The 23,114-nt window shown below is 34.0% G+C and overlaps 2 protein-coding genes across 2 annotated transcripts; both read left to right on the top strand.

The window, feature by feature from the left end:
- The first annotated feature begins 13,137 nt into the window (after positions 1-13,137).
- Positions 13,138-13,941, top strand: LOC119689733 (homeobox protein 9-like). Its single transcript, XM_038104631.1, has one exon. It carries the CDS (start codon positions 13,138-13,140, stop codon positions 13,939-13,941), a length of 804 nt encoding a protein of 267 aa, XP_037960559.1.
- Positions 13,942-15,090: 1,149 nt separating this feature from the next.
- LOC119689725 lies at positions 15,091-20,673 on the top strand. The gene has a single exon (XM_038104619.1). It carries the CDS (start codon positions 15,091-15,093, stop codon positions 20,671-20,673), a length of 5,583 nt encoding a protein of 1,860 aa, XP_037960547.1.
- Positions 20,674-23,114: the final 2,441 nt, after the last annotated feature.

The raw sequence follows: 23,114 nt of genomic DNA, 5'->3' as shown, positions 1-23,114 counted from the left end.
GAATGTCTTTTGTTCAGTTAGGGTCTGTTGTAGCATAAAAGATCAATCATGGTCACGCTGCTCTGCTCAAATGGGAGCTATTACCCTGTTCTTTCTTATAGTTTCATTATTAATAAATATCCTTCATATTTTGTGCGAACCGCAGTTAACCCTAAGGTCGACAATATGCGCTTTAGTAAGACTGATGCCTAACGTGAGAGGTCCTACCCATAGTAAAAGAAAATTACTTATGGCAACCACAAAACAAATAATACTTTATGGGTGCAAAATTTGGGCAAACGCCTTAAAGGTTAAATGTAGGAGGAACGTTTATGCACCTGTACAGCGGACTGCTGCACTTCGGGTAGCTTCTGCATACCGAACCGTATCCGAGCTTGCAGTTCTAGTGATTAGTGGAATCATCCTTATCGGCCTCCAGGCACATGAACGGAAAAAACGCTGGAAACAGATATCGACAAACAACTCAACAGACCTTCAAGATATAAGAGAACAAAGCTGATTCCGAACGTAAAGTCGTGGATGGAAGGAAATTTTGGCAAGATTGACTATTATGTCACACAGTTCCTATCTGGTCATGGATATTTTCGAAAATATCTATACAGAATGCAAAAAGCAGAGCAGCCCAACTGTGTATACTGCGGTTCAGTCGAAGATAATGCTGAGCAAACTTTTTTCAACTGCGAAAGATGGCGTCGAGAAAGAACACTACTTGCAGAATATATAGGTCACTTTACAGAACGGTAGAACGAGAACGAGAAGAAAATTGGAACAAAATCACGCAATTCATCGGAAATGCTTTAAGGGAAAAGAAGAAAGATTTGGACGCAATCTAATCTAAAACGAAGAGCAGGAGTGAGAACCGGAACACATATTTTGAGATTGAAAAAAGTAAACTGTAGGGCAAGATTAATTCTCTGCAACAGTAGTGGGGGCTGGACGCAGGGCACACTGATGGAAGTCTTAAATGACTAATAGGGAGCCCACCTCGAAGTAATACTAATGTAGTCCCGGTGTAGAACATGGTCTCTAGGAATGAGGGGGAGTGGTTTAGCCCGTGCGAATCGGGCACTCACCTTCCGGGGCGCCGGATTGTGGTCAGTGCGTAGGCATTTCACTCCTCCATGCCGCAAAAAAAAAAAAATATGCGCTTTAGTTGATTTTCTGTGCAATTTGCAATAAGCTTTGCTATGACTGATTACTGTGATGACTTATGAACCTTCCGAGATTCCAATTTCGGTGACTCAAGTTATAATATTTTGCCTGGCGTATTGCTGCTTGTTGCAAATTTTGTTGAACTTATTTCAACACTCGCTGTAATTTCTCGACATTCACTGCATGACTTTGACATCAGGGTTCTTGTGGTGTGTATGGAGCTGTGATTCTGTGTTTAATACCCATCTTTGTTAACCAATGCTTGAAAATGCTTAAAGATAACAAATATAAAAAATATATATATATATAGTATAAAATCTAAATTAAATATAAAATATTAATTCATCATTTCATTTTTTTTCTAATAACAAAAAAAAAAAATAATCTATAAGCAATCTATAAAACCTAAGTCTCCATTATGTTTCTTTTCCTAATTTTTTCTACTGTTAATCAAATAAAATATAATAATCAAAATAACCTTTATATACAGCAAACAAAATTAAAGAACAAAGAAAACAACGTTGCAAATTTCATTCGCATTCGTTTTTTTTTGAATTTGAAGAAACATTCATCTTATAGGATTGGTGTGTAGTGATTTTCGACAGGTTGAATCACGCAAGCTACTTTTGCCTGTAATAGTATGATATGGTTTTTATCCACCACACAGGTCTTTTCTCTGACCAAACCCGCATGGCTCATCAAACGTATGATCTCAGCTTCTGCTTCTTAATCTACTCTTATGACTGGATAGACCTTATCCTTCGCTAGGTTGGGAAAATCTGACAAAACGTCTCGCAGGGCCTGTTTGAGATTGTGTACCAATAGATGTCCAAAGCAGCCCTATCTCAGGAGACAAATATAGTTGCAACCACCCCTTTAGCCAACAATGATTTTTATCCAATCATTAAAAAAATCATTCTTTCAATTGTATTATAATACGTATATGGGTCATTCTTTTACAAACCGGACGGATTTTGGCAAAAAATGACCTCATCACCTCCGCTTTGGCTGAAATTTTTTTTATGAGCTCCTTTCATAAAATAAGAGCTCCTTTCTCGGGAAAAAATTTTGTAATTTTTTTCCTAGGAGATATGGACCCATGGGGTTTTGAGAATTGGCATTGTAGACACATTTTCAAATGGCTATATCTCAAGTTCTATAAAAGGTAGAAACTTGCGTTTGAAAGATAATTGGTTGAGCTTTTAAGAAATTGTTTAAACAATTAAGATTGTTTATATTTAAGTACTAATATTAACCGTTAAATTTCAAAAAAAAAGATATCTCAAAAGGGTACACAACATTTTTCATTTTTTATATTTTAGTTAGATTCAGTTTTAAATTTTACTAAGAAATAAAAATTTTCATGATAGTATCGATTTTTATAAATTTTTAAAATTTTTTTTTTCTCATAAAACACATCAAACACATGCGTGCTATATTTACATTGAATGAATTTTCAAAAAATATACTACAAGTATTCTTATATAATATTTTTGATTTCAATTAGTAATAAAATTGTACATAAAACTCAAAAATTTCAGGACGATATTGTCGTTGGAACTACTTTTAAAAAATTTATTTATCCTTCACATCACTCCAAACACATACACACGATTTTTCAGTAAAAAAAAACAGAGGAATACGTCACACAAATTTTTCATTTTTACTTTTAATTAGGCGAAATGTTGTGTGCCATTTCTCAACATCAAAAGACTATGAAGCTGAAGAAAATAAGATTAAACACCGTTTCGAAGCAGCTACATCAGTTAAAGGCACATTAAAATATCACTGCTTTATTCCTAATTCGAAAACGATATTAATGGCAAAAATATTTTCTTCTGCAGACATTACAGATTATGTATCAATAATGAAATGATTATTAATAAAATCAATACAAAAACTTAAAAAAAATATTTTGTTTATAGTTCTTTACAGTTTATCTCTATATAGAATTGTTTACAGTTTATTTCCTATAACAATTCGTACCTGCTTAAAGAATTTTTTCAACTGTGTAATTATGTGCTGCAGTTATACAGGTAGTTCAGCTAGTGTGGAACTAATTAATTTTTAAACTGATCAATATAAGAAAAAGTTCATAAAACGGTTTAATTATGTTAAAATTCATAATTTAAAAATAGAGATGATGCGGAACTAATTTAAAATGTGAATATTGTGTCACTTTTCTTGGAAAATTGATTCAAGGGTATTATGGTGCGTATGAGTAACATGAAGGACACCTGATAAATTAATTTTTTTAAATTACTTCTGGAAGCAATATCACACTGGAAATATTTATTTTCGAAGAAGAATTTATTGTTTAATCGGAATTAAAAGTAAAAATGAAAAATTTGTGTGACGTATTCCTCTGTTTTTTTTACTGAAAAATCGTGTGTATGTGTTTGGAGTGATGTGAAGGATAAATAAATTTTTTAAAAGTAGTTCCAACGACAATATCGTCCTGAAATTTTTGAGTTTTATGTACAATTTTATTACTAATTGAAATCAAAAATATTATATAAGAATATTTGTAGTATATTTTTTGAAAATTCATTCAATGTAAATATAGCACGCATGTGTTTGATGTGTTTTATGAGAAAAAAAAAATTTAAAAAATTTATAAAACTCGATGCTATCATGAAAATTTTTATTTTTTAGTAAAATTTAAAACTGAATCTAAATAAAATATAAAAAATGAGAAATGTTGTGTACCCTTTTGAGATATCTTTTTTTTTGAAATTTAACGGTTAATATTAGTACTTAAATATAAACAATCTTAATTGTTTAAACAATTTCTTAAAAGCTCAACCAATTATCTTTAAAACGCAATAAATTTCAAGTTTCTACCTTTTATACAACTTGAGATATAGCCATTTGAAAATGTGTCTACAATGCCAATTCTCAAAACCCCATGGGTCCATATCTCCTAGGAAAAAATTACAAAATTTTTTCCCGAGATACGGGTCTTCTTATTTTATGAAAGGAGCTCATAAAAAAAATTTCAGCCAAATCGGAGGTGATGAGGTCAAAAATCCGTCCGGTTTGTAAAAGAATGACCCATATACATAAATATTTTTTTTTTATTAAATTCAAGTTTATTTATAATAAAAATAATATTTTTAAATAATTACAATATTAATTTCTTGCATTGCATATAAAAATAATTTAACTAATATGGAAAGAACAGAAAAAAGACCAAAAAAAGAAAAGTACTAACATAAGCTAATTTAAAATAATTATATATATAATTACATTTTGTTACGTAATATCAGTTTATTGAGTAAAGCTAAAAAGACTAAAAATAGGACATTAAAAGATCTCCTAATTAGAAATTTTTTGAATTTTTTTTTAAATGAACTCAATTGTAGTTCTCTTACAATTTGTTTTACTTTTAAAAATTTCATAGTGTTTTTTGTTTTTCTTCTTCTTAAATTAAATTAAATAATGATGAAATTACAAAAACACAACAAAAAAATTAAAACAAAATTATGCTAAACCAAAAATAAACTTATTCCAGCCGCTGAAATGACGTCACCTTAGCTGCCGATGTACTTAACTATATTTTATTTATAATATGTATTTAAAAAAAATATATATATAATGTAATTTATATACAATATATATAATACAAAAAAACAAAAACATAAGAAAATATATAAATAAACTCTTTTTCTTATATCAATGAAAAAACATAGCAATACCGAACATCACTGGTTAGGCATTATTTTATAATACGGTAGTGACCTTATTATGATTTGGGGATGTATGGCGGCATCTGGTGTGGAAAATATCGAAGTAATAAGTGCAATAGTTAGTTAGTTGAGGTGGAGGGTTGACGAGTCTTCCTCAATTAGCCAAAAAGCCGTTTTGAATCCACAAAAACTTTGTAATAGTGCGTAGTACGTAGAAGGTCAAACTAGAACCAGCCAGAGGCATTAACAAAGGCAAGAATGTGGTTAATGCTAATCGTCAAGTGAATTGAAGAAGGAGCCTCTAGAAACTTATATTTAGTTTTGGTCAAATCTGGACAAAGACACATCAGGTGTTATAGACACTCATTACAAGAGGTACCACACAGTAGCCCGAGTCTAGCTCCATGCCGTCCTATGGACCTGTAAAGACAGATATTAACCCAGATACCTCAGATTTGTTTCGACAGATTAAGTTAGAGGTTTTATATTTGGAATAGATTGGCCAAGTAGCCCTTGACATGGCTGCTGAGGCAGTGTGGATCCACTTACTATTTGACCGTAGCTGATAGGGGTAGGGATCAAAATAGTGGTATTCGTGGAAGAGGTGCCTAGTTTAGCAAGCTCGTCAGCGTGCTTAATTCCCATAATATTAGAATGCCCAGAAACCCATTCTAGAGTTTAGTTCATTGACAATTTCCTTATATTCTTGTACTAACCCTGATGACAAACAAACTGGTGATATAGCTTTAATAGCTGCCTGACTACCAGTTAGAATGTAGACCTCTTTACCGTGAAGGCCCATATTTAAAGCAAGAACACTTGCTCTAAGGATGGCAAAAATACAGCCTGAAATATTGAGGTGGAATCTGAAAGACGGTATGATTTGCTAATCATTGGGTCCGTAGAAAAGATTCCGGCACCAACGCCCTCATCCATTTTAGAACCATCGGTGCAGATCGCTATCTTTTCTAGAGTTGTAAGCAATCCCGCCTCCCAAGCCCCACTTGAAGGAGTTTTGGTGGCGAAGTTATTGTCGAATTGTAACCGAGGACATATGTAGTCGGAATCTCTGCCATCATTTATGGGATAGATGAGGGCAATCGAGCGCCAGCAGTTCAGATCTTTAAGCCTCTGCGCGCTAAGAGTAGTAACTTGCTTGATGTAAATATCAATGTGTAGCAAGTTAAGTATGACATTAACCGCACTGATGGGGCATGATCTTAGACTCCCGTAGCTCCCATACAAGCAGATCTTTGCATTCTGGTTAGTCTTTGAACAATGTACTGTTTGTTCAACGAAGGTCACCACACCAGACATCTATAAGTTAGAATTGGCCGAATGACGGCTGTGTAAAACCAGAGAATTACTTTGGGCTGGAATTCCAGCTCTTACCGTACATCCTTTTGTATGCATAGAACGCCTGACAAGCTTTGCAAATTCTTTCGTCGGTGTTGGCTTTCCAGTTAAGGTTTGTGTCAAAAATTACTCGCAAATACTTAACTTTGTGTGAAAGAGTTAATCTTTGACCATTTAATCTTGGCAGTGTAAAATTTGGAATTTTATATTTGTTTGTAAACAGTAACAGTTCAGTCTTAGAAGGATTAACGCCTACATCACATGCCTACATGCCTACACGCCTACATGTCCTCCTCCCTGAGTAAGACCGTAGAGTGTCCGTAGCACATTTAGAGTGTTTTAGATTTATCTGCACGACCTTGATCATTGACACATCAACAAAGTTTATTGTCCTCAACCTCATCCCAAATGTTATCCGCTGGCGCATTTTTAAAAGTTTTAATTTTCACCTGCCGGATGAAGTAGCGAAGTTTGCAGTCGTTAGCCTCAATGATTGGCAAGCATTCTTCATTTATATGAAGGAGTTAAGATTGGCTGTATTTTTGCGGTTCTTCGGTCTTGAGAACCGATCAGTCCTCTATCTGGATTTCTGGATTTTGAAGTTTCAGCTGCTGCAGATGAAGGTCCGGAGGACCAAGGGTTATGGGCAACCAAACATGCGCTAGTTACATCCCCACACCTCATATCTTTTATTTTATATTATCTATTGTATTAAACAGGAAATAGAAAATAACAAAACATTGTAACATTTTTAAGTAACTAATTATCCATATCAAATTATCACAATAAAATATATTTGTAAAAACAATAGGAGGAAAATCCCTAGTGCTGGGACTTCCGTCCTTTTTGCAAACAATAACAAAATCTAATTAAAACTAAAACAGTCCATTAAAATATTTCAACCTTGAGAATAAAATTATTCTAAACATAATTTTGTATAAATATGAGCAAAAATGTTAGATATAAGTTAGTCTTAATATTCAGTTCAATAAAGAAACATTTAAGATAAGCTTTGTGTTTTTTAATTAATTTAATTCGTTCCATCTTTGTGCCGTTTTGTCGCCATGCCGGGATCTTCTTGAGATCTGTTACGCTTGCCGCCATCTCCGACGTTCTTGCCGGTGATAGCAGACTGGCGCAGACCCTATCATGAAGATACTCCTCCACAATGTCGTGGTATGTTACAGCGTCGGCTTCGTCTCGTTCATGGACTTTGCCTTGTTTTTTATTGCTCTCAATTTTCCTGAGCATATAAAGCACCCGCTGATATCGATTTTTTTCGTGCCATACTGGTCGTTTTTTTGCGTGATTTAACCTTACCCCTACTGCTTACACAGTTTTGTGCGTTGGCGCGCGGTTAGCATTCGGTCCACTTTGACTGGTAGACGGAATGTTGCCGTTGGTTTTGGATGTGGTTCGGATTGGATTAGACGCCAGTGGACTGTGACTGGTACAACCAGTATCGGAATCGGCAACAATCTCGTCGTCCGATTTCAGCAATTCGTCCTCCGTAAGTTTGGTGGGTTTATACTCTCCAGCCACGAGTTTCGAGACAGTATTGGAAGAATTCATTTCATGTTCATAATCGTCCATATAGTTGGATAGTTGGACGAAAGAAACGACCACCACAGCAGCGTCCCATACCATGGCTAGACCACACTTACTCCCCAAGGCATATGTATTGGAGAGGGTCCACAAAAATACAGTCGGACAGACCCGTTGACTGCAAACCTACGTTCGGTGAGCACGGATCGTGAATTAAGGGGACCTGTAAACCATGATCAAAAAGCATCGAGTGGTGTGCAGCTATTAAAAAGCTAAGAACATTCACTCAATTCCTCCTGATCTTAGTTGAGCACCGTCCTGACAGCGTACAGGACGAGAAAGCTGTGACCCATAACCAGACGGTACCCTCGTGGAGGGTTGAGTAGAAGGATTTTCCCATCCAATAAGTGAGATAATGCATCAAAAACTATATATCCATATATTAAAGATGAACTGAAGCAAAGTGCAGAAAAACTGGGCATTAGAAATGACTTTTAGTTCTGTCAGGATAATGAGCCAGAGCATTCTGCATTAAACACTAAGTTTTGGTTATTATATAACTGCCGAAAAGTGATAAAAAACCTTCGCAAAGTCCAGATTTAAATCCAATAGAACATGTTTGGGTTCAGTTGGAGTCCAAATTAAGAAAACGTAGCTTTTCAAACAAGCAACAGATGCAACAGGTTCTAATCGACAAATGGGCTAATATAGATCCACCTATGACAACAAAATTACTCCAATCAATGCCAAAGCGTTTAAAAGAGGTAATAAAATGTAAAGGACGTTTAACAAAATATTAAATTTAAGTTATTGTTACTAAAATTAAAACTAATAAACAGAATACAAATGTTGAAAACTGCACTATTATTTTTTTTCATTTTTTTGTTTTTCTTTTTGATGTTATTACAACATTACAAAAAAATTTAATTAATGTTGAATACTTTTCTTGACCGCTGTAAATTTAAAATGATTGATATTTAAAAAAGAAAACAACATTAAAAAAAATTCATTCAATTTAAATATTCATGAAATTCAAATTTAAAAACTTTTAATAACTTCTAAAGATTTTGATGCTAATACTCCGTTTAAATTACTGGTGATAATAACAGTTAATTATGTCCGCTTGAAAAAAAAATCGTATTTAATATAACGGTTCGAATACCTGCTAGTGAGTCCCCTGATTCTGTGCCGTTCATTTGGTTTTACCGCAACTGCAGAAGTCCTTTCTTTTCTTTCTTTCTCCTTACCAGCAACAATTCCATGCAATTTCCAATTTTTAGGGTCTTTCTTCTTAGTAAAATGATGGCTTTGAGGTCTTATTATGCACCATTAAGGTCTGTACTTTATATATTTTTCTATCACATTCTTAGGCCCATCGAATTCGAGTCATAACGTTCATACAAAAAAATATTCATGAATGTTTTTCAGTTTTATATACGTTCTTGCGGACTTGTGGCTGAATTGTGTATAATCTTGTTAACTTACTTTAGTCGTTTATTTTTTTTTTCTTTACTACACTAAAATAGATATATGATATATAGATATATGTTTCTGTTTTTCTTGTTTTTTTTTATTAATTCATAGTTCTTTCTATTATTTGATAATTTAATTGCACAATATATATTCACTTATAAATTCTTCTGAAAAATGTATTTTTTTATTATTTAACAAGTTTCATAATAAATAATTTACAAAACTATATTCAATTATTATGTCTTTGTTCAATGTATTTTTATTTAATAATTTTTATAATAATTAATTTAACAAGTTAAATTTTTATTTTTATTTAATTTAATTGTTACACCACTTCACTTTAGTTCAACAATATTTTCTTATACGAATCTTTAATTTGAAATTAATGTCAAAAAATTAATGTCTTTTGTATATCTGCATTCTCTTTATTTGTTTTGTTTAGTTTTGTTTGCCTATAATGAGGGGATTAAACTTTAACAAAGCTCATCTTTCACTTTTACATAATAACCAATATTTTTTCTTTTATATTTCCGTTTGCTATTTCTATTTGGCAAATCCTCATTCTCTCATCAATTCGAACTTCAGTGCAGTTTTTGCCAAGATTCACCTTGATTGTAAAGATCAAAACAAACAAAAAAAATAGCAAATGCAAAAGCTTCAGTTTTTACTTTTGTTTTTCCATTAATAGCGTGCGCGCAATGCATGTTAATTTTATTTGTTTCCAGAAAAACAATATTTTTTAATAATTTTAGTTTTAAATAGATTTTAAGCTTTGTTCTAATGTCAAAGTTGAGTAATAGTCATTCAACTCGATGCTACTGACGTATTTTGAGTTGCGAAGGCGATCCAGAATATGATGTACATGGGGCGAAGGATAGGCATCCAGGATTGAATTAGTTGTTAGTGGTCCACACAAAAACGCCATGCACCATTTTTTATATTTACCAATACCACTGGTGTTCTTTAAGGCCTTTTGGATGACTCGATGCAATTCTTTTTTAACAGTTCATTTACCTTCTAGTCGATGATTCGTTGCATTGATGGATTTTTGGATTTTTGAAATTGATGTATCTTTGTTTTATGAGACGGCCGTCCTAATTATCTTGTTTTTCTTTTTTAAATACTTATACATTTATTTATTGTATCTTCTTTCTTACAATGAGACTAACAATAAGTTTTAAAATCTCATCACTAATTATCACGAACCTTACTTAGATTAATGGGTTAAATTTTATTGGAGTGAATTTTAGGTGGTTTCTTAAGAAAGTGGTTCAACTTTATCAGATTACTTAAAAGAAAGGTGCGGTTATTACTTCAAGCTATTGAATATTAATTAATGACTGGACGGTCAGCTCTTTTTAGACGGGGAGTAATGGATAGATATGCGAGATTTCTTGCTAAGGCATTAACATGTTGTGTCAGCCTTTTATCAAATTTTTGTCTTATATTGTCAAATTCAGTTTTAACTAAGAGAATTTGTAGGTCTCGGTGGATACTATCATTCTTTGTATACCATGGGGCACCAGTGATTGTTCTCAGTATTTTTAACTGAGCTGTTTGGATAGTTTCAATATTTGAAGCACTAGCATTGCCAAATAGCTGGATACTATAAGTCTATATTGGTTTTATGATGCTGTTATACAAAAGTACTTTATACTCTAGGCACAGTTAAGATCTGCTATTAATGACCCAATGCATCTTAGAGGCTTGAAGCTTCAACTGAATTTTTTAATTTAATTTAATTTTAATTCGCCATTTTGACAACCATTTCTTCACCCGAAGTTGGTTTGAAGCTAGCACAACGTTTTTGTTTCGACATAAAATTGCCATATCATCAGCAAACGTTTTGGTGAAAACTGAATTACTTATTGGGATATCAGATGTACAAAGCACATACAAGATAGGGCCAAGAACACTTCCTTGTGGAACACAATGACCACACACAATACGTTGTGTGCGATATTTAATGTGTCACATCAAACCGAAACACTCAAATATCAAGCATGACCGAAAAACCTAAATTGTCAAGTATGATATAATTTATGGGTCAGAAATTTGACTCGTCTATTTTGTCATTTCTTTATGACAAAATATTTGTATGCATATTTAATTGTTCCAATATGCATTTGACAATTTAGATTGCGGCATGCTCAGCACATGAAATTGTGTTAAGTGTTTCACAGATCATATTGCAAGCAATTGTGCATGCAATATGATTTACCCTCAATACAGTTGGTCACCAGATGTGTGCCACTGTGAAATAGAATATAACTGACAAATGTAAACTATTATATACGTCTAATTTGGGTTAACCAATTAGACGATAGTAATTTAAGTATTAACCAATAGAATCATTAGATAAGATTCTATTGGAAATTAGTCATAAGAAATTATGTTAGATTTAAGGAAAATATAAAAATAAAAATCAGTCTTAACATGACGAGCAATACGGGAAGATGTTTTACTTATACAAAAAATCTAACGACCAAATAAAATATAATCTTATTATTACATGGCGATCCTGCCAAACTGGCAAAGGACCTAAACTATAAAAAGTGTAAAAACTGTTAAAAATAAAATAAACTTTAAACTTTTAATTAAATTAATTAAATAATAGTAAATAATGTTCAAAGAAATTGTGAAACATACAAACAAGAATAAACGAATACCAATTAAACATTAAATAATTAAATAATGTGAATGAAAATAAATAATGTTCAAAGAAATTGTGAAACATACAAACAAGAATAAATGAATACCAATTAAACACGCGTTATGAATGTGACGTCAGTGAAATATTTTAATGTAGTATAATATAGTAAAACGTAATGATACTACTGCGACACTATATTCATATTTGATATCATCTGAGTAATATAAACAAAACATTTGTGTAATGAAGTTAAAGATATCTTATAAAATTAATTGAAAAAAAAAAAAGAAAAAAAAAATGTGACAGTGTTCTCGAGCATAAGAAAATTTCAAAATTTTTCTTCTCAAAGCTCTAACCATATTATCATATACACTTTTCGTCCTATAAGATGGTAAAAATAATCGCTGTCAATTAAGCAACAAGTGAACAAAAATTCAAGGAGAAAACTTTCCAGTTAAGAATATAGCAAATTTCATCATCAACGACTCAACGATGGGATGGTTCTCCAGCGATGAATACAACACGAGGAACAACGTCCAACAAAAGACAGAGGTGACCAACAATAATCTACAAAACAATGCAGCTACAAGCACCGGAAATATAGAGGTAGTAATTATAACTTTATTGATAGTATTTATTATTTTATTCGTTGCATATAAGATAAATAAGTACATAAAAAAATATGTACATAAACGTGTACACATGGCATTAAATTCCAATAACGTTTAAACATTAGCATATCATTATATTTAGACAAATTATAATATTATTACATATATTTTTTTTTCTCATTGTTACATTTACGCAATTATTATATAACTATAATATTATACATTCAAAAAAATTTACAAAAAGATAATGAATTATATCTAAGAAAGAAATAAAAACAATCATAACAATTAATTACGATAAAATATCCAGTATTATTATATAAAATTTTTTTTTCTCTCATACAAAATATACAAAAAAAAAATGTATAAGAATTTGATTTGTGTTGAATTTTGCTTTCTGATTTTGATTTATTACTGATTTTGATTTATGGAAAACTTTGCTACATATATAGGGGAAGTTCAGAATATTCTTAAAAACGCCAAAAAGGCTAGTATCAGAGGATATACTAAGCCCACGATAGCCATTAAACTAAATAGGTTAGATGACCTTAAAAGGCTTATAGAAGCAACATATGTAACCAAAAATTTTGAGGAATTTTTAGCTTTAAAAGAAGTTTTTTTAGAAAAATATACTCAGACAAGAAAATATCTCTTGAATATGACATCAACTGAACAGACACCTGACGCTATAACCATAAATAACCACATAACAAGTGGTAATCAAAATAACAACGGCACACAAATAGCAAATATGGCGTCGTATGACTCTGTAATAGAAAGTGTAGAAAAACTCCTACCCGTTTTTACAGGAAAGCAGGAAGAATTAAGTTCTTTCTTGCGACGATTGAATTTGTATAGCAAGAAGATTAGAGACGAAGACAAACAGGAGTTCCTAGAGCACATCGTAGATTGCAAACTCAATCACAATGTGAAGATAAGAGTTTCGCCAGTAGGTTTTCCAACTTCAATGGAAACATTGGTAGAGAAACTCAAGTCAATATACATACCGAAAGACACAGTTCCAATTCTCTTACAAAAAATAAGTGAAATTAGGCAAGGCCACAACCAGTCGATCACGGAATATAGTGATAAAATGGCCAAACTATTGTCAGACCTGAATACAGCGTCTCTATTAAAGAGAAATTATAGTGCAACCTCACCACAAGCTGAAGGGATGCTAGCAACTAACGAAGAGAATGCATTACTGGCATACAAAAAAGGCCTCAATGCAACATATTCGCAAGCTGTACAGATGTCACAGCCCAAAACTTTCCAGGAAGCGAGAGAAATCGCTGAAAGTTTACTTTTCACTGAACAGAACCAAAGAATGCTATACTACCGTGGTAACACGCCAAATGGCAATAGACCAAATGGCAATAGACTTAGTGGCAACTGGTCCAATAACAATAACAATAATAATAATAACAATCGAAATAACCGGTACCATAACGGAAATAACTGATATAACAATAGAAATACATATAATAATAGTGGTCAAAGAAACCACAACAATCAAAATAACAACAACTCAAATAGGAATCAAAATAATTCTCTTAACAGTAACAACAGGAATGTCCAAATAAATCGAAGTAACAACAATAACAACTGGAGACAAATCAACAATAGAAACAACAACAGAAACGGAAACGGAAGGAACATTCGTTTAACAGCAGCACAGGAAAACTGCAACACACCAGAGGGAAACCAGTAGAATTCAACTCTGGTAAAATAAAAAAATATATCTACTCATTCAACCCACATTCATCGAACTATATAAAAGTTCATTCCCAAGACACTAACAACTATATAAAATTATTAATCGACACAGGAGCAGATGTATCACTAATCAAAAACAAGTTTAATCTAAATTATAATTCGAATAAAACATGTACATTATCTGGTATCACAAACAACTATATAAATTCCATAGGCATCACGACTCTTCATATGATGTTTGAAAATATAAATTTAAAGCATGAATTTTAGGTGGTGGAAGAGGATTTTCCAATTGAAGTAGATGGCATCATCGGTGGAGATTTCCTAACCATCTTTAAATGTAATATTGATTATTACACTTTTTCGTTAACAGTTACCCACAATGAACAACAGATAACTATTCCCATATCATATAAACCAATTGTTCTACAAGCAAGAACAGCATTAATATTTATTGTCAATTAATGCATAATTTAATAGCTTGTTAATAAAATAATTTTGTATAAATATAAGAAATAATGTTAATAAAGTTCAGAAGGAAAAGAAAAATCAATTATAACTTTCTTACTTTCTCGCATCGGTTAGTTTGGGTTTCAAGTGCTCAAACTAATCAAAATAGAAAATACAAGTAGTTTGGGTTACAAGTGCTCAAACTACATTACACATAAAAATTGGCTACCAAGCTAACACAGATTAAGGATCTGGGTTAGCACCAAGTAGCGTACATTTTTTGGTGACCCCGACGTGATTGTTGATGAAATATCAGCCTTCATTTTGTCGAAATACATATCGAAGGAGTCAATTACCTACAAAAGGACACACCAAAAGGTCTACTCAGTAACCAGCTGAAGTATTTATTCATTGGAATTTTCGGACCGAAAATTCAAACATCGCCATGGATGCGTTATTAAAGAAGCAGTCAGAGCTCGGTACAGAAATTGAGCGACTGATAACCAATTTCAAAAAGGATTCTAGTACCCGCAAGCAGGATACCACATATTATGAAGATCGGCTAAATAAACTAAACACGTTGTGGGATAATTTCGAATCTAATGATGCTGAAATCAAAGTACTGCCACAATCTGAACTTCAAAATGAATATTTCAGTGCAGACTATTTCAAAAAAATCTCCAATCTAGTAGTCACATATGATGAAAGATTCAAGCTGGAGAAATCAAGGCTACTCCTGAAACCACAGGACGGTAAGCCAGTAGTAAGCCCAAGAGGGCCAAATAATACTACATCGCTCATGCGAACCATGCAGAAGCAATCCTCATTAATGCATGCACTACGCACGAGCATAGATGAAATATATGAAGAAATAACCATAAAACATCATCCTAGTTATTATGATCTGAAATATTCTCTGATAGAAAAATATCAGAAGGATCTGAGGGATAACAATGATGAAATATGGTCATCAGCCGACGCACAAGACATCGTCGGATATACTTGGGATCAATATTATTCAACGGATAAAGATGCCCAAAACGCGTTAATATATTTAAAACAACACAGTCAACCAACTGAAGGATTGACGTCAGAGGGGCCTGCAGCAACTCAACAAATCAGACTTCCAAAAATAGTTTTACCAACATTTGATGGAGACTATTTGAAATGGATTGAATTTAGAGATTTGTTTCAACAATTGATCCATGATCAATCAATAAGCGCAGCCCACAAAATGTTCCATTTATCTACAAACTTGGCAGGTGAGCCGAAAGCCCTCATACGGCATCTGCCAATTTCCGAGCAAAATTATAATATAGCTTGGGATATTCTGTCAAATCGGTATGACAACAAACGACTCTTGGTGACAGCATTACTAAATAAATTGTTATCACAACCAAATATAACAATTGAATCAGCAAGCAGTCTTAAGGGCATACATGATGTTACAAAAGAATGTTATTATGGATTAGCAGCTCAAGGTATTGATGTTAAATCTTGGGACGCCATAATGGTTCACGTAATTATTAGAAAGCTAGACAAAGCTTCACATACGGCATTCGAGCAATCGTTAGAAGACAGCCGAAGAATAATTTCATTAAAAGAATTATTGCGGTTCCTAGAAGGAAGATTTCAGGCATTCGAATCAATGACGAATGGAAACCACAAACAAAGTCACAAACCACGACATCCAGCAGTAGCACTTGCAGCTACAGACTCAGGATCAAAATGTATTACTTGCAATAGTAGTCATCAATTATTTTCATGCGAAACTTTCAAACGTAAATCCATACAACAGAAGCACGATTTACTAAAACGTCATAAATTGTGCACAAACTACATGAAACCTGGTCATATGGCATTACAATGCTCCAGCAGGGGTTGTACTATATGCCAAAGAAGACATAATACACTGTTGCATCAAAATAGACACCCAGTTCAACCATCAAATCATACGTCAGTTGAAAACACTTCAAGGCCACTTGCACAAACAACTCTAATGTCGTCCATCAATCATGGTCAGACCAGTTGTGTTCTTTTGGGAACAGCAAAACTTTTAGCATCCAACTCTAATGGAAGAACAGTCGAGTGCAGAGCAGTATTGGATTCAGGTTCACAAATAAATATTGTGACTGAACGACTGGCATCCAGATTGGGTCTGCAAGTAAGCTCCAGTTCGATTTGCATCGAAGGCATAGGGATAGGTAAATTGAGTTCTAAAAGTCGTACAACACTTTCTGTGCAATCAAAAGTGACCGATTACAGAACAATACTTGAAGCATTTGTGTTGCCAAAAATTGTATCCAATCAACCATCGCAACACTTACAAATTTCAAATTGGAATCTGCCCAATAATATCCAATTAGCAGATCCTACATTCTATAAGTCTGACAAAATTGATATGTTGCTTGGAGCAGAATTTTATCATCAACTCCTAAGTCCTGGTCAAATACAACTTTCAAGGGAACTACCAATTCTACAGAACACTGTGCTCGGATGGATCGTATCTGGAAAAATCCAAAATGCTAACACAATGATTCCAACATGTGGAATAGCATCAGAAGATAGTTTAGAAAATGCAATAGAACAACTTTGGAAGGTTGAAGAAGTTGATACTCACTCAAAGGTCTTGTCAATAGCAGAGCAACAATGTGAAGCTCAATTCACTCAAACTACATATCAGAATGTTACGGGACGATTCATCGTTCGTCTTCCTTTTATAAATGACAGATTCGCTTTGGGAGATTCGAAAGACATTGCTACAAATAGATTTCTAGCACTAGAGCGTAGACTTTCAAAGGATAGTCACCTCAAACGACAATACGTAGAGTTTTTAGATGAATATGAAAAATTGGGACATATGACCGAAATAGATATTGAAAGGATTATGTCACCACATTACTTTATACCACACCATTGTGTGCTTAAACCTGATAGTACCACCACCAAGTTACGTGTGGTATTTGATGCATCATCCAAAACAACATCAGGGCAATCTCTCAACGATTTACTACACACCGGACCAACTGTTCAAAGTGAATTACTATCTATTTTATTACGATTCCGTCTTCCTCGTTATGTGTTTACAACAGACATTGAAAAGATGTACCGACAAATACTTGTACATCCAGAAGACAGACAATGTCAACTTATTGTTTGGAGAAATGAACCAAGTCAACCGATAAAGTACTTTGAACTCAACACAGTAACATATGGTACTAGATCAGCACCGTATCTAGCAACCAAATGTTTGCAAGTTTTAGCTGATGACAATATGCAAAATTATCCATTAGGTGCATCTGCTCTCAAACAAAACTTCTATGTAGATGACTGTTTACACGGCGCAGATAGTCTGAGAACATTGTTGGAAACTCAGAGTCAATTAAACAAAATACTGACAGCAAGCGGTTTTAAATTGCGAAAATGGTGCGCAAATCATCCAAGTCTACTACAAGGAATTCCACACGATGACTTAGAAGTCAATTTAGATTTAGAAAATAATAACGATACAACAAAAACTCTTGGGTTATCCTGGTGTCCAAAATCTGATAGTTTATGCGTCAAGGTTAAATTGGAACCTGTTTGCAGCACGACGAAGCGCAGTGCAACTTCAGATTTAGCAAGGCTATTTGATCCACTAGGACTTTTGTCACCAGTTGTGGTGATGGCAAAGATCTTTATTCAAGAATTATGGAATTTAAAGATGGATTGGGATGAAAAACTGCCGACTGAATTACATAAACAGTGGTTAGAGTTCCGGAACAATTTGACGAAAGTAAATTGTCTACAGATATCTCGTCATATTTTCAAGGGCGAAGTTCCTGCCAACATTCAATTACACATCTTTACAGATGCATCAGAAAAGGCATATGGTGCTGCAGCGTATTTGCGATCAACACTTCAGAATGGTCAAATTATTGTACGACTATTGTGCGCTAAGTCTCGGGTTGCACCTTTGAAAAGGTTGACATTACCTCGTCTCGAACTTTGTGCAGCTGTGGTTGGCGCAGAACTAGCAACAAGAATAAAGAACGACCTACAAATAAGAAATTACCAGACGTTCTTTTGGTGTGATTCACAAATAGTGATATCATGGATCAACTCTCCATCATCAAAATTTCACACTTTCGTTGCAAACAGAGTAAGCAACATTCATCAATTAACAGCCACAAGTCAGTGGCGCCACGTCAGTTCGGAACACAATCCAGCTGACATTTTATCAAGAGGCCTTGCACCCCATAAACTACAGTCATCAAGTATGTGGTTTTATGGACCTATGTTCCTGCATGGTCGGGAAGAACTGTGGCCTTCAAAACCATCATCAGCATTAAAATCCGAAACCCTCATTGATCCTGAACGGAAGAAGGAAACTCAAGTATCTACATTGTCTGTTGTTGAAGGCACAGCAAATCCTGGAGAGTTCATATATTCAATAAGACACAACAACTCATTTGGAAGACTTCAACGGATATTATCGTATACTTTAAGATTCGTAAAAAGAATCAGAAGAAAACAAAATGATCATTCAAGCAATTTTTTGACTCCAGATGATCTAGATGCAGCACATCAGGTCATCATCAAAAGCATTCAATATGCAGAATTTAAAAATGAAATCAAAATTATGAAATCTGATGGAAGAATAAATAAGTCCAGTGCATTGGCATCACTGGCACCTTTTATTGATAATACAGGCATCATAAGAGTTGGTGGACGGTTGGATGCAGCCTCATTATCGTATGACGCCAAACATCCTATGTTGTTGCCTTATAACGACCCCATTGTCAAATTAATAATGGAACAAGTCCATAAGAAATACATGCACTGTGGTCCGCAGTCTCTCCTAGCTAACATGCGTCAACGATACTGGCCAATTAAGGGCAAATTGATGGCAAGGTCAGTAGTACAACATTGTGTACGTTGTACTAAAGTAAGACCACGATTTTATGAACAACTGATGGGTAATTTGCCAGCGACAAGAGTACAACCTGGGCGACCATTCCTCACCACTGGCGTGGACTTTTGCGGACCTTTTTGGATACATTACAGAATCCGAGGCAAGAAACCACACAAGGCATACATTGCTGTGTACTGTTGTTTTACAACTAAGGCAGTTCATCTCGAAGTAGTCAGCGATTTAACCACAGATGCATTCATCGGATCGCTGAAACGTTTTGTTGCTCGAAGAGGACACTGCAAAAATTTGTTTTGTGACAATGCCACAAATTTCGTCGGAGCAAGTAATCAATTACTTGAACTTGCAGACTCAATTCAAACAAGTAAGGCACAAGAGAAGATAATTAACGAATGTAATGAAAGAGGAATAACATTTAAATTTATACCTCCTCGTGCACCACACTTCGGTGGACTGTGGGAAGCAGCAGTCAAATCAGCAAAACACCTATTGATACGAAGTACTAAGACCACGTCACTAACATATGAGGAACTAGAGACTGTGGTACTACAAGTCGAAGCAATACTGAACTCTCGACCATTGACACCTATGTCAAGTAATCCGAATGACTTGTCAGCACTAACACCTGGTCATTTCTTGATCGGAGAACCACTCACAGCAATGGCAGATGCAAAGGCCCAATCAGGAAATATAAATCTGGTGACAAGGTGGAAATTAGTTTCTCGCCTCAAATTGAACTTTTGGGAACGTTGGAAAACCGAGTACCTCACTGAACTACAATGTCGACACAAATGGAAAGCAGCCAATCCAAATATAAAAGAAGGTACTCTTGTAATCATCAAGGAAGATAATGTTCCTACATTAAAATGGCCGCTTGGACGTATTGCAAAGGTATATAAGGGAGTTGACGGTCTAGTTCGCGTGGTTGATGTTAGAATGGCATCAGGAACTCTAAGACGTCCTTTGACAAGACTAGCGCCTCTGTTTCCATCCGATGAACAATCTCCTGTTTCTGATGAACAACTTTCAAAAAGTTTTACAAAAGCGAATTCGAAAACACCACACGAATGCACAGATCAAGACGAGCCACCTAAAAAGAATTACAAAACCAGCTAACTAAGGAAAACTTGACATATCTTCCCTCTAGAGTGCGACTAAACAGTATTCATCATCATACGATAAGTTATTTGGCGTTGTTAATTTCTATAACAATAATCATAATCATTACTTGGAAAACCAAACACAACAGATGTCAGAAACACACAATAAGCGAAATTTCAACACGAGGAAATGATATGCAAAATGCAGAATTACGTCAACAAAATTTGGACTTCACTGTGACCACAACCTAGGACAAGTTGAGTTGGCACTCAACGGCGGGGAGAATGTTTATGTTTGCATTTAATTCATATTATTTTATATTTTTATTTTTTATGATATTTGGTTACATGTGTTTACATATTATTTGGGCCAACACTGCGACCAGTCATTGACCAACAAAAAGTGCAATTTTGCATTATCAGCTTTTCTTGTTGGTCAATGCACTGAAGAAAGTATGTAATATGTTGGCCTATAATTATGTCAGCACAGCGTAGGCAAATTTATTTATTTGTGAATTATGCATTAATATTTATTGTCAATTAATGCATAATTTAATAGCTTGTTAATAAAATAATTTTGTATAAATATAAGAAATAATGTTAATAAAGTTCAGAAGGAAAAGAAAAATCAATTATAACTTTCTTACTTTCTCGCATCGGTTAGTTTGGGTTTCAAGTGCTCAAACTAATCAAAATAGAAAATACAAGTAGTTTGGGTTACAAGTGCTCAAACTACATTACACATAAAAATTGGCTACCAAGCTAACACAGATTAAGGATCTGGGTTAGCACCAAGTAGCGTACAGTCGATGATATCATTGTTTTTGGCAACAGCCTAAAACACCACAATATCAATCTAGAAAAAGTCTTCAAGAGATTAAGTGATTGCAATTTAAAATTAAATCCTGAAAAATGCAACTTCCTAAAACACGAAGTTACATATCTAGGACACCTAATCACTGAACATGGCGTCAAAACAGACCCAGCCAAATATAAAGTCATTCAAAATTATCCTAAACCTACGAACGTAGATGAAGTTAGGAGATACATTGCTTTCTGTAATTACTACAGACGTTTTATCAAAGATTTTGCATCAATATCAAAACCTTTAAATTCGTTATTAAAAAAGAATCAAAAATTCGTATGGAATACTGAATGTGAAATAGCATTCGAACGTCTTAAATCAACCCTAATGAGTCCTCCTGTATTGAAGTATCCAGACTTCGATAAACCGTTCATAATAACAACGGATGCCTCTGACTATGCACTTGGTGCGGTACTTTCTCAAGGTAATGTTGGTTCAGATTTGCCAATTTGCTACGCAAGCAAAGCCTTACAAAAACACGACTTAAACAAGCCAGTTATTGAAAAGGAACTACTTGCGATACATTGGGCAATAAACTACTTCAGACCATACATATGTATATGGCAAACATTTTTATGTTGTAACTGACCACAGACCCTTGATTTCATTATTCGTGCACAAGAATCCTTCGTCAAAAATGACGAGGATTCGAATCGATTTATCAGATTATGATTTTGAAATAATCTACAAAAAAGGAAAAATTAATACTAACGCTGATGCCCTGTCTAGAATAAAAATAGACAGTAATATTTTAAAAAATTTGATACCTACCAATGAAGACAAGATGTCCAGTCGGAAATTGAAAAATCCAGACGAAGATGAAGAAGCAATAAGTAATGTTAAAGAAATATCGCAAATATGTATAACGACTAGAAGTAAAACGCGCGCTGCATAGGTACCGCTGCCAATAAAACTACCAATAAGAATACACAAAAAGAGACAAAACCAACTGAGCCTGATCAACTCTATTGTTGGGATTGTACTTCTATTAGTGATATTCGAGGTATGAGAACACTGCAGTTTAAAATTGTAAATAAGAATAAGGATGCATTCATACGTTATGATGACAAAAAAGTCACAGTGGAATTATGCGAAATACCTCCGAAGCCGATTTCGATTATGGTGAAGCTAATTTCGAAACTAGAAGAATTGAATATAACAATGCTAGCGCTAAGCGATGATGACATAATAATTAAATCCATGGATAAAACTAAATTTAAAGAAATAATTAATAAGTTGCAACGAGAGAAGAAAAATGAAAGTCGATATAAACTAAATATATTGTTATACAAGAAACCAGAAAACATTACGGACATCATGAAGAAATACAGATTAATAGAGGAATATCACGACAATCCTCATAGCGGGCATCAAGGAGTTCGCAAAACTTTTACAAAATTAAAACAAAAATATACATGGAAAAAAATGAAACAGATGGTTCATAAATACATTACCACTTGCGAAAAATGCCAACAAAACAAACAAATCCGTCACAGTCGAGAAGAATTTCAAATAACCACAACCCCTCATACAACTTTCGAAACAGTACAAATCGACACTGTTGGACCTTTAAGACCAGCGAACGGTTATAG

This window comes from Teleopsis dalmanni, chromosome 1 (genome assembly GCF_002237135.1).
Source record: "Teleopsis dalmanni isolate 2A chromosome 1, ASM223713v2, whole genome shotgun sequence".
In the NCBI taxonomy this organism is placed as follows: Eukaryota; Metazoa; Arthropoda; class Insecta; order Diptera; family Diopsidae; genus Teleopsis; species Teleopsis dalmanni.
The sequence above is the reverse complement of the archived record's forward strand: the minus strand, read 5'-3'. Positions and strand labels throughout refer to the sequence as shown.

What these genes read in the sequence shown, in the direction of transcription:
- LOC119689733 (XM_038104631.1), top strand. Translation starts at nt 13,138, where the DNA reads ATGACATCAACTGAACAGACACCTGACGCTATAACCATAAATAACCAC.
- LOC119689725 (XM_038104619.1), top strand. Translation starts at nt 15,091, where the DNA reads ATGGATGCGTTATTAAAGAAGCAGTCAGAGCTCGGTACAGAAATTGAG.